The 16,419-nt window shown below is 47.5% G+C and overlaps 1 protein-coding gene across 6 annotated transcripts in view; it reads right to left on the bottom strand.

The window, feature by feature from the left end:
- The window catches only part of ZMIZ1 (zinc finger MIZ-type containing 1), a 706,997-nt gene that overhangs the window by 188,775 nt on the left and 501,803 nt on the right, over window positions 1-16,419 (bottom strand). For all 6 annotated transcript variants that reach the window (XM_069611024.1, XM_069611019.1, XM_069611015.1 and 3 more), the window contains one exon: window positions 9,825-9,938. In XM_069611024.1, the coding sequence (XP_069467125.1) occupies window positions 9,825-9,938 (114 nt within the window). The remainder of the gene's footprint in view (window positions 1-9,824; window positions 9,939-16,419) is intronic.

The raw sequence follows: 16,419 nt of genomic DNA, 5'->3' as shown, positions 1-16,419 counted from the left end.
TGATCTAGCGAGAATTCTTACGTAAAGCACAGCACCCAGGCCTTCTAAAAGGTATGACCGGGCCTATAACCTTCAGTTGCATTACATTACATACATTTGGCCTCCGAAAGCACCTCTTTGGCCTATAAAACTCTGCTCAGAATTTTCCAAAGGTTGAAAAGTCCTTCCCTCTAAAAATGCAGAGCAGATCACGGATTAACATACATTTGTATGTACTGGGAGCTATTATTTCGTAAACCAACCCGTGAAGCAATGGAGGCAATACAGTAAAAAAGGATACAACAATATTGATACAATTGTTAGGATACAATACTTAGGGTACTGTGGTGAACCAGCAGAAGGACTGCGACCTGACGCAATGAAGAAATTATAATGATCGTTATGGCTTAAAAGAAAGAAAATGCCTATCTGACCACAACACTACCGGGATGTTCCCTTCCGAACCAAACTAAGGTGCTCATCTATAGTCAAAGTCCACAAAATAACATGTCCTACGTCCACTAAGCTATTCCTGTCTGGCCCTACCACTAAATGTATAACTAACTCGGGTATCTTCCCGTTTGCCTTATTTCTCCAGGCTTTGTTTCAGGGTTTTCATTATTATGATAAAGTTATGTTAGTCGCAAAGTCAATATAGAATATTTCTCCTCTTATTGCTGGTTCTCACAAATGAGCCTCTGCAGCTCTTGCTTTCATCTATGTAACCCCGAGATATATTTTTATTGGGGATATTTTCTCTTCCCTTTTTCCTTTTTATGTTTCAACGCTTGTAATGCGTAGTATTTCACTCTCTTAATATCGGTTTCCTCTTTATATATCTGAGGCCACTCTTCCTGGAACCTTTCGTGATATTCTTCTCTTAAATGTCTCTGAACTTGACAAGGTAATATCTGAACTAACTCACTTTGTTTCTCAGTCTTTGCTCAGACTGCCAATGCTTAGCAATAGTTCTCCTTTCCGACCCTCATGGATTCTCCTCACAAGGTTTCTTGGTTTCTCAACTTTTCATTTTCAATGTGACTGTCAATTGATAGCGTGCATGTAATCCACGTAACCTCCCCCTTGTCAGAATCATCCAGGTACCTTTGTTCAGCGCAGGCTGATTGACTGGGCTCTTCTTTGAAATGTATCCGTTACATCTTCTCCTCAGCTTCCTCGCTTTTGTTGCAGGCTCGCTCTCTGGGTCCCAAGCTTTCTGGACACTCGGCACCGATTTGCCGAACTTGGGCTTTGTTACTGCAGCTAAAGTTTCAGTGTTCTTTGCTGGATCACAGACCAGCCATGGCAGTCCTGTGGTGACACCACCACTTGCGAGGGTCAGCTCGCCTACAGCAGCTTCCTCAGTGGTCTCTCACCTGGGTTTTCCTATTTTGCTGGCTCTTGTCGGCTCTGTGGCTGCACTCTCCTCTGCCCCTCCAGGCCATGGATACGTCAAAGGGTTTCCCCGGCGTATGGCTCTCTCCAGTCTTCCACTTCCAGTTTCTTCCTTTTACAGATTGTCTCTTGGGAAAAAGGGCTGTCGTTTCCATTCATGGTTTGTCTTCTGTCCACCATTACCGACAGCCAATAAATATGAATCCACATTCATGTTTTTTGGGGGCCGTCCCATGTAAGTAGACAGTTGGGCTGGTATAGGGAGATCCACATGCAAATGGGAGTTCTCGTTCCTCGTAGTGAGGTCCCACTTGTCAAGACCCTTAGGGAGAATCTTGTTAAGCGCGCGCACACCCCCCCTAGCCTCAAATGAGATGGCTGCCCCCTGGGAAGAAGGGACAAACACCCTAGATTCCACACAGTACACTTGGAAGGACATGGCGAGAGGGGACGCATAGGCCTATAGGCTGGGGGTACAAGTTGGAGAGGGAATGACAGATAGTTTGAGTAGAAGTTCTATGGACATACTCCGATCAAAGCTATACTTTTCAGAGTTTCAAATGCCCAGACCTTCCTAACTTCCCCGAACACAATCCTGCATCAGCATCAGGGACTCCCTCCTTTGTCTCACACAGGGCATGCCAATTAAGGGTGTCACGGTATTAGTTTTATGATGGTACGATAACCTTCTTGCCAAATGACGGTATATCATGGGTATCGCAGTATAGCAGGTGGAGTTAACAAATCTTAAATATTTTCTAAAAGGTCATAAATTGTCAGATTTATCAAACAAAATCAGGCATCCAGAGCCAGAATTGGGCTTTTCAACATACTTTCCACTGAAATGCCACCCCTTGCTTCCACCAATCACACGTGTGGAGAGGAGGAGGGGGGGGGGGTCCCTGCTGCGACTGGCAAAGCGAACTGAATAGCTTTTCTTAAGTGGACATTTAGGCTTTTAGCTCCCCCACTGGCTACTGGTGAAGATGAACATGTTGCCATCTTGATAACCTGCATGCCACAGATCAATGGAGGCTGATGGTAGTATACGCTTGTGCACATACACACACACTCTCTTTACGTTACAGACTTTAGTTTACTTGCGTGCCAAAAGGTGTTCAGTAATCACGGACATGTTACCCTTTGGTATGGCAGCAGGGAATACCCACAGAGCTGAGTGAATTTTGCAGTTTGACTTTTCAATGATGGAACCAGGGAAATCCTCCATTGTCATATGTTTAGCAAACATTATCCATTATAAATATATAAACCCCAAAGCCCCCATCCCAAAGTAAACCCTTTTCTTTCTCGGCACTGTATTTATTCTTCCTATTGCTAACATATTGATTTTATGACCGGCACGTGTGGTTTATGGAATGGCATTAAAAACTGCTCCAACTGAAACTACTTGGCAGACAGCACATCCAACAGTGCAAGACCAAGAATGTGCAGCACTTGCTTACTGCAGCCTTTCCAAATCAGATTGAAAAACTGTATAAATGGTATACCGGTATAAACAATGTGACAGTTATTGTTCAATTGAGTGGTTCACGGTATCTTTAACGGTATACTGTTACATCCCTATGCACCTGTGTACACTTTCGTGTTTACACCCTGCATTGCACTTTGTACACTAAAGAGTCAACACCCAACAACAAGGCATGTGCAAGGGAGACATCGCATTATAAGCTGCAGCCACCTGCACTGAAGAGGTTACATCGTGCGTGGCCCTTTCCGGACACTTGGAGCATAACCCCTGCACTGTAGGTGCCACACAAAAAAAAGCACACAGGCTGTGCTGCATTTTGTTAGTACAGAGGTTAAATCTCGCAATCCACGTGCCTGCACTTCGTAATGTAGAAGCTACCCGCATGTCTAAACTGGCTAGCATGCAGTCTTCACTGTGTGGCTGCACTACGTAGCACATAAACTCCCAGACACATGTCTAGACCCCATAACAGTGGTCACACACTGCGTCTGGACTCCGTTTTGACAGTGTATGTAGCCTGCATGCTAGTGAGCGCACTGCAAACGTTCAGCTCCTCTGTGCAGGCACATGCAGTGCAGCCCACACACTGCGTAGTCGCTACCAGGCTACAATGCACGCGACGTTCTGCAGTCAAGCAGTGCATCCGCCACTTCGTGTGCCCGCCATGAACAGCGTACATAAAACACTGCATGTGTCTGCACTGCTGTAGTGGTCAGTCGCATGTTTAAGGCAGAATGCCCTCACTGGGCAACCGGAAGCCGCTCCCGTTAGTGCGACACTGCAATTGCGTTCATAGTGCTTAGGCAAGGGTAACACGTTGATAAACCACGCCTAGCCCTCCCCAGAAACAGGACTATAGGCCGTATACCACACTTGCAGCAACTTGCGAGGCTGGGGCACGTCACCCCTGGGCACGCAGCCTTCATTCTGCACTATAACACATGCGGCAGTGCTGCCTGGCATTCAAAGCCCTCGCAGCGGGCGGAAAAAGCCAGACCAGCCTACTTACCTGCCATGCCCCCGCAGGAGCCTGGCACGTCCCTTGCACGCACCCAGACCATCGCGGGCTCATTGTTATGCGCCGGGGCTCGCAGTCGTGGCCGCGAGGCGCACGCGAAGCGCATGCAAAGCAGCGCGCGGCACCGAGAGCGTGCAGCTGCGCATCATCTCACCAAGTGACACCTTTCATTAGCACTCGGAGGTAAACTAACCCGCGCCTCGATGGCAATTTAATTACTCCCGACTGTTTTCCAACATCCACTTTTCTTAATTAACAACAAAGACTCAGATTGTCATTATCAAGGAGAAATATTATGGATTAGGCCATACAATGTTGAGGTTTCAGAGGCGGATAATTTCCAAATTGGAGGGAAGATTAATAGAGCTCTTTCAGGTCTTTTTTTGGTTTAAGCATCCAATCTGCAGAATGGGAAGGCTCCGAAATCGAGCGACTGTGGGAGTGCATTTTAATGATCAGACATGCTAATGCGGCTCAGATGGCGAACGCTTTAAAATGCGCTTACACAACATGCGGCGCCGCTCCCCCCCACTCGTCACAAAAATATTTTCAAAAACGTCTCTGCCGGCACGCGGGGAAAGTGCCCGGGCCAAGCCATTCGCGCCGGTTCCTTTCTCCAGCCATCTGTGGCTCCGCGAGGAAGGTGATCCAGGGAGCCTCGTGCTGGCGCGGGAAGCCGCAGCTGCGAGTGGGAGGTGGCGTGCACCCCCCCCCCTCTCAACCCTCCCAATTCACCCAAACCCCCACCAAGCGTGACTGACTGCTCAAGCCCACATCCAAGCATCAGTCCAGGTTTTAGACACACCATAACAGTGTCCAGGCCCTTTGTGGTTTCTCGTATCCGGACGCCATGGTAACGCACACAACTGCAAGGATAGGATTTTCTGGGCCTCCCCATTTCCTTGCAGAACCCTTGAACCTTGCTGCTCCACCTCATATCGCTATCCCTTAGAATTAGATTGAGACTCATTCTCATCTGAACGGTATTTCCCTCTTGGCTTGCTCTACACCACTGAGGTATGTCTTTGCAGCCTTGATTCCGTGGATTTCTCGCCTCCTCCCTCAAGAACAGTGAGCGCGCCCATAAAAACCATTCCAAAATGGCCACCACATACGTTTTACTAAGTCAGGGGTGAGAGCAAAAAGTGGGCCACCTGCAACCAGTCACGGGATTCCAGCGCACCAACTGGAGGGAGTGACTGAAGCATACTATGAGACAGAAGTGCAGTCGGCTTTGTGAGATAGTGGCATATAAAACACACTCCAAGTTGGGACCATAACATAATCGAGCAGGAAAGTGCACAATCGACAAGCGTCCCTACATGCGTTCATGGGCCGCTGTGAGCTTTAATTAATTAATCTTTTATAACGTTCTTAATACCTGGGGCCTGGATTCAAACCTGTGTTGCTCTATGTTGCCCCTGAGCGATCCTCTCGGGGCCCATTAGCTTTCTGCAATGCAAAGGTGGATGTACGTTTCCACTTTAGTCGGAAATATTTCAAATGTCCATCCATGCCAATATCAAAACTTAACACAAGGCAGAACTAACAGAGCCTGATATAAAAAGATCAAACTGAAAAGAAGGATGAGAAATTCTGGAGGGAAAAAAAGGTTGGGTGTCAGGCCAGGTCATGGTCCGTTTCTATGCGCCCACAGTGAGGGCAAGAGGTCAAGAAGGGCACTGTGATGCCAACCATGACAGCACTAGCATGGCAGGATAACGGTAATCACTGGTGAATTAAAGAAATTCTTCAAATGGCCAAGGATTTGCAGCAGGGATAGGCCCGGTCGATCCAAGCGGTCGCCCAGGAACCACAATAGCATAGTCTTTCACGGGCTCGCCCAAGGTGGGGTGGTGAGTAAAGGACTCCAGTATGGAGGGGGTGGGGCCCCAATTCTTTTTCCTCGCCCCAGGCGCTGCACGAGCCAATGCCAGCCCGGATTTCCAGCTTTGTAGAAATGGTGAGTGCAAGAGAGAATACATTCATGCAGAACCAACTGTGACTCCAGTGCCTCTAGGCACCAATTGGGAATGGGAAGTTTTGCCGCAAAACATTTAGTTGAAGAAGAATTAGTCGCCTTTTTTTACAATGGATTTTCCTGCAGGTATATGGCTGGGGTGGGTTTAGGGAAATAATTTATGGGGGCTGGGATGCATCTCCCCCCGCAGATTATATGGGGCAAAATTAACCTGTAAAAAAAAAAAAAAAAATCAATGAATTCTCCTTCGAGGAAATCCCACCAGGCTACTCAAACTAGGAAGAGCAGGGAGTTGGTTACGTGTGTGAAACCTAAGAGCTTTTGATGGGCGAGATCATTTACTACATGAATCTCGCAGCGCCAGGTAGGATTCCTGCGCACCTGTGTGCCTAACTTCTCACCTCTCAAGACCTAGGCTAAATCCAGGGACTGTTTCGGCCTTTTGATATTGGATAGCTCCTTGGAGCACAACATGGAAAACCAGGGCATGGCCTTGCAGAAACGACCCGCTATCCTTGTGTCTTACTCCTCTGGTGAAGCCAACGGCTGCATTTTGGGGAATGTTGGTCATTTCTAAACATTTTTTGTTCAGCCCTATATCATAAGACATACATGGTTCCCAAGAGGAAGAGCCATCAAAACTATATGTTAAAGGTGAGCCTGGTATGGGTACGTTATCTCCCAAAATGGCTGGGGGCAGTGCTGAAAGGATAGGGGAACAAGGCAATCCCGAGAATGAGCTCTGGGTACTGTGCTGGAAAGATGAGCAGAGATGACCAGCAACTCTACTAAGGAGAACAAGGCCGGGAACTGTGCTAAAAATACCAGGCACTCTGCGAACAAGCTCAGGTGCTTGGCCAACAAGATGCAGAACCTGCCCAGTCCCAAAAGGATGAGGAAAAGATACCTTCGTCTAACGCTCAGCATGAAGTACTGTGCTAACCTGCAAGGACCAGATATAGTGACTCCATAGTCAGGCATTGCCTTAATGGCACGAGGACTACTTGCTGTGCTAAAAACAAAGGAGAAGCAACAGGTTTGGTATCAACCGGTCAGGGTGTGAAACTTAATGAAATTTGGTGTCTGGACCAATCATAGTTAAGATCTGCTCTAAGCTAAGAAGGTGACCATCTAGCAGGTCCCTTATGGGGTCAAAGGCAGAGCTTGTTCTAAGAGGGGCGAGGTTTAGATACTCTTAACAGTGGATGGGGAAACTGGAGAAAATCCAGCAGCGACTGTTCGGGTGGGGTCCCAGTGAGGTTTGGCATGTGGTATCTACTGGGTGAATAAAAGTACAACTTGGACGTAGGTAGTAGGGCTCAAAAAGCGTCACTGTGGTATCCAGGCATGTTGCAGATCCAGTTAAGGATAACAACGTTGTTTTCCTGTGAGTGAAGTTTTGCAGCGCTCCCACCTCAGCTGCCTTCAATATGAAGACGACCTGTGCGGCATGATCAACACACCAGCAATGGCCCTTCCTCAGCAGGAAGCAGAGCCCTGAGGTGAACTTTAAATCTGTGCTCCGCTGCACTGATGTACTTCCAGCTCCCCCACTTACTGGAAAATAACTAACTGCAGCCTGTCCCGGGTCAAGCACTAGCAGAGCGGGGCGCGCGTGGCCCCGGGACAGGGACCGACGCACACCTTCAGGTAAAGTGGGCAAACTATTGCAAGCACATTAAACATACCTCGGCTTTTAGGAACCCTGCTGGCAGCAGATCGGCTGGTCTGCCTCTGCCCACGCAACAACGTGCCAACTCCCAGGGCTCCGTTATCACCAGGCCCGGACAGCCAGACACATCGATTCACCCCGTGCAGATTACTAAGGCTTAGCGCAGCTCTCAGCTATTCCCTAGCTACGTTTTTAGGAAACTGGAAAAGACAGGTTGTTCCAGCTTTTCTGGGAGAAGCGCATTCCTGCCATAATTATGCGACGGGGTGTTACTTGGCTTCGAGAAACAGCACTGCGCGTCAGACCAAAGCTTAAAACAACAGCGAGCCTTACCGCCCAAATATGCCCCATCTCACCGAGCAAAATGCATTTAAAGGATCCGACATAGGTCTTCGCGTTCACTACACCATCTCCGCTGACCGAGGCACAGACCAGTAATGACCCCAGCCCTGAAACGGCCGTACCAGTCAGCCACAACCAAAAAACACTGCGGCCCCCTCTCCCCATGGCAAAGGCACCATTGCGACCATCTTCCTGCACGAGGACTTCAAGCACAGTTCCCATCCTCCCCTTCCAAAAGACTCCAAGATCCAGCTTCGCTAGCACCTAGAGGGGCACCGGTTCTGCCCACTGCCACCCAGAGACACAGCTACTATTCCCACCCCGACGGAGAACAGCAATCAAACGGCCCAAACTCTCCTCTGACACTATGGCTGAAACAGAGCTCCACAGCCCAGACAATGTACAGCCCTCTCGCCTCCCCCACTGCCAGGCACACAACCACTATGATTGATAAAGACAGCCTAGTGCTTTAAGTGAGATGAGAAATCGAGGGGGTGGGGGTACGAACAAGGGGGCGTGGCTTAAGTCATGGGCGGACCTAAATGGGGTGGACGTGCGCTACGGTGGGGGCGGGTTGGGAGGCTGCAGGGCAGGTGTCTTAGACAGTGGCTGCCTGCCCTCAAACAATTATTATTTTACATTTTTAAAGCGCTCACACAGCCCGCAGACATCGAGGCATTTTTTATTGTAGTTGCGTAATTGTTTTCGTCTTAGAAGCTTATTTATAACGCGCTTCAAAACAGAGGTTTCTTAGCGCGGACCTGTGTTGCTTCCAAGGCGCGCACGTTGCCGCGGAGCTATCCTCCCGTGACAATACATTATGAGACCCGGAAAATATGTATTTTCGGTTACTAGGCATGGATTCACATATCTGCCATGTGTCCCGTCAGACGTGACATCTTTAACCAGTCCTGGATTTTAACTTTGCATGCTGGGACTTTCAGGCCCACACTTGCAACGGGGAAATGAAACTACAACCCACATGCAAATGAAAAAAAACAGTAATGGCTCAAGGGGTCATGCCTGATGTGGGGCCCCTTGGCCGATATGGTCTCAGGGGGGTCTTGTTTGCTTCCTATCTCCACACTGTAAACACATCCCTCTTTGGCCCGCTCTATGTATACATCACTATCTCACTTGGTATGTGCACAATTCTGTTAACTGACAGGAAGGAGGGGCAAATAGCAACAATGTATGTTGCTAGCTGCTTTGCATAAAATACAATAGCATTTCGGGAACATAAGAAAAACCAAAGATTTTTATATTACAAACACAGGCCTGTGATAGTGATTCAAGCAGGCAATCCTTTTGAGTGCGTAAGACACACTGGGCGTGGTGCTCATGTCGTTTGGCAAAAACTAACCCGAACAGAAAAATATCGTCAAACCACAAACCATACTCATTTTGTTGCACTCTGATGCGAGGCATTTCCCCAAATGCATTTCTCCCATAGCTGGTAAATCGATGGCAGTGTGCCCAAAATTCTCAATTGCAGCAGCTACTTATTAGTGGGTACTGTGGAAGCCCCAGAAGGGCCCTGGCTCAGGCTAGACCCAGCCCACTTAAAGCCATGCCTATGACCCAACACAGAAATGCCCCCCTTTTTCATCAACCTGAAAGGCACACCCCAACTATCAAAGTCAAGGATAAAATGAGGTAATGCCAAGTGCACGCAAGAAGTGCGTTTTCAGCAGGGCTGTGGAAAAGGCTTAATAGGGTGCATTACCATTATATTAGAATTCTGAAAATCTTCCCACGGTTGCCACTAGGGAATCAAAATAAATAAAAGAGAAGGGCTACCATTACCCAGAGTAAGCTCGTCATTTACAGTGTCACTGTTGCATGCATTAGCACTGGTGGCGGATACACACACACACACACACACACACACACACACACACACACACACACACACACACACACACACACACACACACACAGCACCTACCGTTAAACAGCCCATTAGACTCTGCTCAAAGGGTCTCTGGAATGCACGCGGGTCCCCACACCAGTCCAACAATTCCGTGGCTGCATTCTGGAAGTTGGCAGGATTCTGCAAGTGCTAAAATAAACCAGAGAAGAATGACAATGACATCAATAACCAAAGGGGATCAATAAGATAAGGACAGAACGAATGACACAGATACACCCCCCCAACCCCAATTCCCTCTTATTCGTAGATAAAGGATTCATCGAAAGTTAGAAAAGGCACTGGAAAACCTTTCAGGTTTGGGCCAATGTTCTCAACGTTGTGAAGGAAACAGAAATAATTAGGACCTTTGGCGGGATTTCCGAGAATAACGCAACCCCCAAACATCTCCACCAGGGTGCCCCCAAATTCTCAGATATAAAACGTTATTCTTTTTGAAGTGTACTTCCTTTGCTGGCAAGCACAGCAACCAGAAAGTCCACATAGTGCGACAGAAATTGCTACCTGGGAGCCTAGAGTGATTGCGGGCACGTAAACCGCCATGAGAGGTGAGCGTGAGGTATGGGCGTGCAAGACATGACTGACATAGTCAAAACAAATCAAAGTCATGTACTCTTGGCAAAAAAGGTCAAGAGAGACAGTTCAATTGAAAAAGAAAAAGCCCTCATAGCACATGCTCCTCGAGCACTCCTGACGTGGAACACCAGAGTTATTTTAGAGTAGAACACATAGATCCTGCTCTCACCCTTCACCTGCAGGTCTCCTGTGATCCCTAAGCGTATTGCTAGGAGCACAGCAGTTCATATACACTGGCCGCCCAGACCTAGTCATATGTATCCGCGTCTGCAGCTCGCCCAGTGGCTCTCTAGAGACATTCACTTGGTGGGTTCAACCACCCAAATCCTGCCTTTTCGGAAGAACAAAAAGAATAATAAAAAAAAAAAAAGTGTCCCTGCTGCGGCGCTTCAATCTTCCATACCTTGACATATGATATGATATTTTATTTGTATCGCGCTCATACACAAGCGTTTCAGAGCGAGACGAGGCAAGGGAGGGGACCAGGGGAGGACAAAACAACTATCTTACTAGGCCCAGTGACATTGAGAACGCGCAAGTGCAGGGGAGTGGGAAGGGGAAAGGGGAAAGTGCAAGGGGGAGGGGAGGAGTGGAAAGTGCTGAGCAAGTGTTAAAATAACAACTGGTAGTGCAGCCAGCATGGTGGCAAGTGCAAGGTTAAAGCGCAGACAAGGGGTGTCTAATAGGTGCAGGTAAGGGGACTGTAGGGTTGCAGATAAAGACCCAAGTGCAAGGGTTGCCAGGAGGCAGTGCAGGTGTGTGGCTGGGTGGGCAGGGACCTGGGCCCGAAAATCAGAGGGTTACCAGATGCCCGGTGCCGAAGCAGACAGATCAGCAGGGGAGAGGAAGAGCGAAGGCAGAAGCAAAGATGAAGGTCTTGAGGTGCTTCCGGAACCGAAGACAGTTCTCCTCAAGTTTCAGAGAGGAAGGGAGGATGTTCCAGAGGGAGGCCCCAGCCGAGGAAAGGGATCTACCCCCCCCCCCAACTCGTTGCTTGTAGAAGCAACTGACCCTGAGGGAGTTGCAGGTGGAGGAGCGAAGATCCTAGTCAAATCATGATATCCAATCGCTCAAAGTCTAAATGCAAATGAGGTAAGTTATTCGAGCTATTGTACAGGTCTCTTCCCGTTGTTGTCTAGCACCGCAGGCCCCTCTGGACACAGGGCACTCCATTAATCACGGAGAGGCCTCGAGCAAAGCCAATGGGCCACCCAGTACACGCAAGGTATCCAAGCCCACAAGAACGTCACAGAAGGGGCACGTTTTTATTAGGGAACACAAGCTGGCTCCAGCTAGACATTGGTGTGTGCAAAGAGAGCGTGCTGGGTGGGAAAGTGAAACATGGAGAGCGAGAGAGACTTTTTTCCTTGGTGCGTGTGCGCACGCCAGTGGCAGTACCTGGCCATCTGTTTGCACTACCTAGGGCGTGGAGGCTACCTGGGCATGGGCTGATGACACCTGGCAATAGGAGGCTTTTACTGGGCACCAACGCCTCATTTTCAGATCTGCCAGAGCTCCCAAAGGCTATGCAAATAGCAGCAGTGGGGAGTATAACATCACATATGCAGCTGTACTTGGGCAAATGAAGGCAGAACTTAGGGAAAGGTCGAAAGCACTTTGGTATAACATATAACACTAAGCGTCAATTTAATAGATGAGTCGTGCCATATGAGCTGTACCTGGGTTTATGATCCAGTGTTGATGCATATGCGGCAGTCCAGGGAAACTAAAGCTGCACCATGGCATAGGATTGCTTGCGACTGCATACACTGTCTGCTGATCCTGATCTTGCATTGCTATACCTGAGCATCTGGAGATGTTCAAGTCATAGGAGTCAGTAGCTGGGAATGAGGTTGCACGATAACCTCAACCAATGACTATGCTGGCTAGGGCTAATTCGAGTAGTAGTTCAATACATCTTGAGAGCCAAAGGCTGCAGACCCCTGCTTTAGAAGAACATTATAATGTATACATTATTATATTTATTCTACTATCAGTCTCATTCCCATCTAGTGAAAAGGACAGAAGATCTGAATGAGCATGTTGCTCAATGCCGGTCAAGCCCCAGCACCTGCTGCCTTGTTCCACTTTCACTATGGACTTGCCTTTTCATCTCGGTTTTGATCACGAGCTGGGATTTGAATTTTTCCAAGAAGACTTCCAGCTGGATCTCCTTCAGTGAAGATGAAAGGGCCGGTGATGCGATCTCACCAGGAAAAGAGGACTGTGGTCCTCATTGCAGAAAATTCCACCCCATGTGTGATCGGCTACGAGGATGGGTCGATGAAGGCGTCGTCTGAGGTGCAAAGTGTCCAAGTTAGATTTTGTGGCTGCATTGTTCTCCTTTCCCAGCCCAAGACTGAACTCTCCAAATAAGCAGAGGGGCGGCTGGTCTATCACAATGTTGGCAATCACACCAGTCAGGACATTAGCAAAAAAAGGAGTGCAAGAAGGTGGTCAGTAGGTGAGAAAGAAGCTCAGAGTGGACATGTACAAGGAGGAGCAGGTTAGATGAAGTCGCATTCCGGGATGTTCGATGGTGATGTTTAAATGTTGATAGATCCTTTGTGAACAAGTGCACTTCCTCCTCTTTTGTATTGTTCTATTGGTGAATTTCATTTGAAGCCTCAGAGGCTGTCTTTGTGTAAGGAATCGAGTATTCTTCTGCGAGCAACATCTGTTATGTCCTTTCAGAGCAGATTGCAGATGTCAAGAGTGGTTGGACATAGAGTGTGCATTGACGACGAGGGATCTGGTTCCAGCCTTTTCTTTGCAGCTCCCAGTGTTGGCATGTTTTCCAGGGATGTTACTTTCTTAGGGGGGTGAAGGGGGATCTAGGATCTGTGAGGTGTTGCACACTCCTCTTCAAAATGACAGACCAAGTTCTTGGGTGTGGTTGGTCATCTTTGTTGTGGGGACAGATGGTTCTAAGGCGCTGTTTTTCCAATGGCATTTTGTAACCCATGTCCATTCCTGGAGGGAAATGCTTCTGGTTATTGGCCTATTTGGCGGTGAAGGGTCTTTGGTCGAGGATGAAGGTGTTCACTAGTCATTGTTGCTTCTCTTGCTTAGTAGTCGTCATCTCTGTTTAGATTAATTTTATTATTTTATTCACATTTTTGTTCAGCACTTGCACTACCCTACGGGTGTGGGAGCAACTTATATGGTTCAAAGTTGGTAAAGGCGAGTGTGTAAAAAAGTGATCTACGTTAAAATAAAGTGAAAAAGGAGGCCCAAAAAATGCGGGGGATACCCCATGAAGCCTCCTCTCATCCCTCAACCTTTTCTTAATCCTGAGCCCAACCCCCCCTCCCATTTATTACGAAATGATGTGCACAAATACCTAAATATTTGATAAAAGAAATTGTGTTTTCAGCCTCGTATTGTCATTCTTTTTTTTTGATGAGATACCGGAAAAAAAAGTTCAACTGTTTTCAGGAAAGTATTGGAAGATTAGGATATACAAGTGATCGAAGTGGAGGGGGGAAGGGTTATGTGTGGGGAAACTGGTATGTTTTGAGGCTCTTTCTGAAAGTGGTGATGGTGCATACTGTGTGTATGCAAAGAGATATGGCGCTCCATGCCCTGGGTGCCCAGTGGGCAAATGCTTGATTCTGTGTGCATTCGGGTTTGCAGAGTGGAATGTGTATATGGTTTTGGCTGGCTTTTTTGGTGTTTGTGTGGGTGATGGGTTTGTCATGAAGGCAAGATGGAGCATTGATGTTGTTGCCTTTGAATTCAATGCAGAGTCCTTAGAAGGCTATTCACTGGAATATGGAGAGCAGTAGAGGTTGGAAATAACGTGGGTGATGTGTGAATGTTTGGGTAGGTAGACAATGCTCCTGACTTCTGTGTTTTGAAAGGCTTGCAGGAGGGGGCAAACGTACTGTTTGGGAGTCCAGCGAGGAGAGCATTTCCATTGTCCAGCTTGGAGAGAAAACCAGTACTTGGACTGCGTTGCGGAAGTCGTCAGGAGGAAGGATACGTCTGATTTTGTGTAGGAGGTGTAGTTGTGGATTGCATGTTTTGGTGACAATGGGTAGGTCAGGAAGGCAAGGTGGGGGTTCATGGTGAAGCCAGGGGATTTGACAGGTGTGGAGAGGGATATGTATGGGTTGTCTGTGGATAGTTCTTGGATCCCTGGGGTGAGGTCGGGTTTGTGCCTTCATATGGGGACGTATGCAGTTCTGGAAAGGTTGGAAAGATGTGATGGCTTGCAGTGAAAGAGTGTTGTCTATTTCCAGTACAGGAAGACAAGGTATTGAGAGATGAACAAGTTCTTTTCGGTGTGTTCTTGTGGCTACCCATTATGGTTTCTTGTTAATTTACTGCTGACGTGAATTAGGACTCCTTAGTGTTCTTGGCTCTACCGTCTGATCCTAGCCTGCCATCATTCCATCCTTTGGGCAAATTGTAGTCTTGCTGCGAGACAGACCGGAAAGAATTCTTAATTCTGTAAAGAAAGCTGTTGTGATGGGTCAGGGGCTAGAGGCGGTTAACTTACATTTGAGGGATAGTTCTTGTGCTCAAGGCTGTTTATTTACATTGAAGGTTCTTTATTTGAAGAGATATGCTCATGGTAGTGTGAGGAGGAGAGGGAGGGAGGATTGACACTCTGGGGACCCATCATGGAAGAACACAATGGGGCAGCAATTCACATACAATAAAAACGGAGAATACAGTGGGACAACAATAAATGTAGGGCAAATAGAGGAGCCAGGTCCAATTAATCTGCGACAACCAGAGAGCGAAATACTGTGGAGAGAGAATTAAAACTGTAAGTGACAATAGACCTCAGAGCCCGAGAGAAAGGTACAGGGTGATCCCAACTAAAACAGCCGTCAACAATTGATCTGTGAGAACCAAGGAGTAAAATACAGTAGTGCTGTAATTGGTCTAGGACAACATAGGGAAAGGGGTAATAAATAGTATAGAAAAACCAAAGATCAAATAAAGTGGGGCTGTTGGAAACCATCTACAAACAGCAAAAAAAATATAGGAGAAGCAATCAAGGAAAACCGGGGAGCAAAGCAAACCAGTAAGAAAGATTCAGGCCAGTGACAATCTAGGGTAGCCAGGGGTAGGGAGAAAAATTCAGTGGTAGTGTGCGATAGCAATAAAGTGCAGCAACAATTAGTGTAGGATAACCCAGGAACAGATATAGAGACAGTAGTTTATCTAGTACAGCAGTTATGCAGGTGTGCACCAATCCATTTAAGGCGGGCAAGGTGAAGGATACTGGGAGCAACCAAAGAGGACTGCAGCAGGAAAACAAATATTGATGCAACAATTAATGTAGTGGTACAACAATTAGTCTAGGACCATCAAAGAGCAGAATACACCGGTGAAAACAAGTACTCTACTGATGCAATACTTACTGTGATGCAGCAATCCATCTAAGAGGGCAACCTTAAAGCTTGGGGCACAACAAATAATGTAGATGTACAAAAATGTGTCTAGTGGGGAAACTGGTAAAGTGATAATGTAACCATTGGTCAGGTGGAACAAGCAACCTAAGGGTGCAAATCTGAAACTAGTGTTGCAACTATTAGTCCAGGACAATCAAAGAGCAGAACATACTGGGGAACCATGCATGCCAGTGATGTAACAAAACATCAAGGGCAGAATACCTGAGTTGGGGCATATGTACACTAGTTATCGTGTCACATGAATCGCTAGACGCCGCCAGCCTCTCCTCCTCGCCACTCGGTACAACTGTACCCCGCCTCTATTCCCCTCTGTAGCCTACCACACCGCTGTACATCTGTTCTGTTACCTCTGAAAAGCGCTCCGTTATGTATCTGTATTGTTGTACACCTCTGTAAAGCGATAGGTTGTTTCTCAAAGCTAGGTCCACGCTCAATAAATATAATAGTTCTCCAACAATCAGTCTAGTACAACTACAGGGTTCGAAATTGCTGGGAGCTATTTAGCTCCTGCTTCTAACCCAAGAGCCTTGTTAGATTGAAACCAAAAGCAACCTGGAGCTACGTTTGCTCTCAGGGTAAACTGGAGCCTTAAAAACATGCACCTATGA

This window comes from Ambystoma mexicanum, chromosome 8 (assembly GCF_040938575.1).
Source record: "Ambystoma mexicanum isolate Mex_15411 chromosome 8, UKY_AmexF1_1, whole genome shotgun sequence".
Lineage (NCBI taxonomy): Eukaryota > Metazoa > Chordata > Amphibia > Caudata > Ambystomatidae > Ambystoma > Ambystoma mexicanum.
This window is presented reverse-complemented; position numbering and strand designations above follow the sequence as displayed.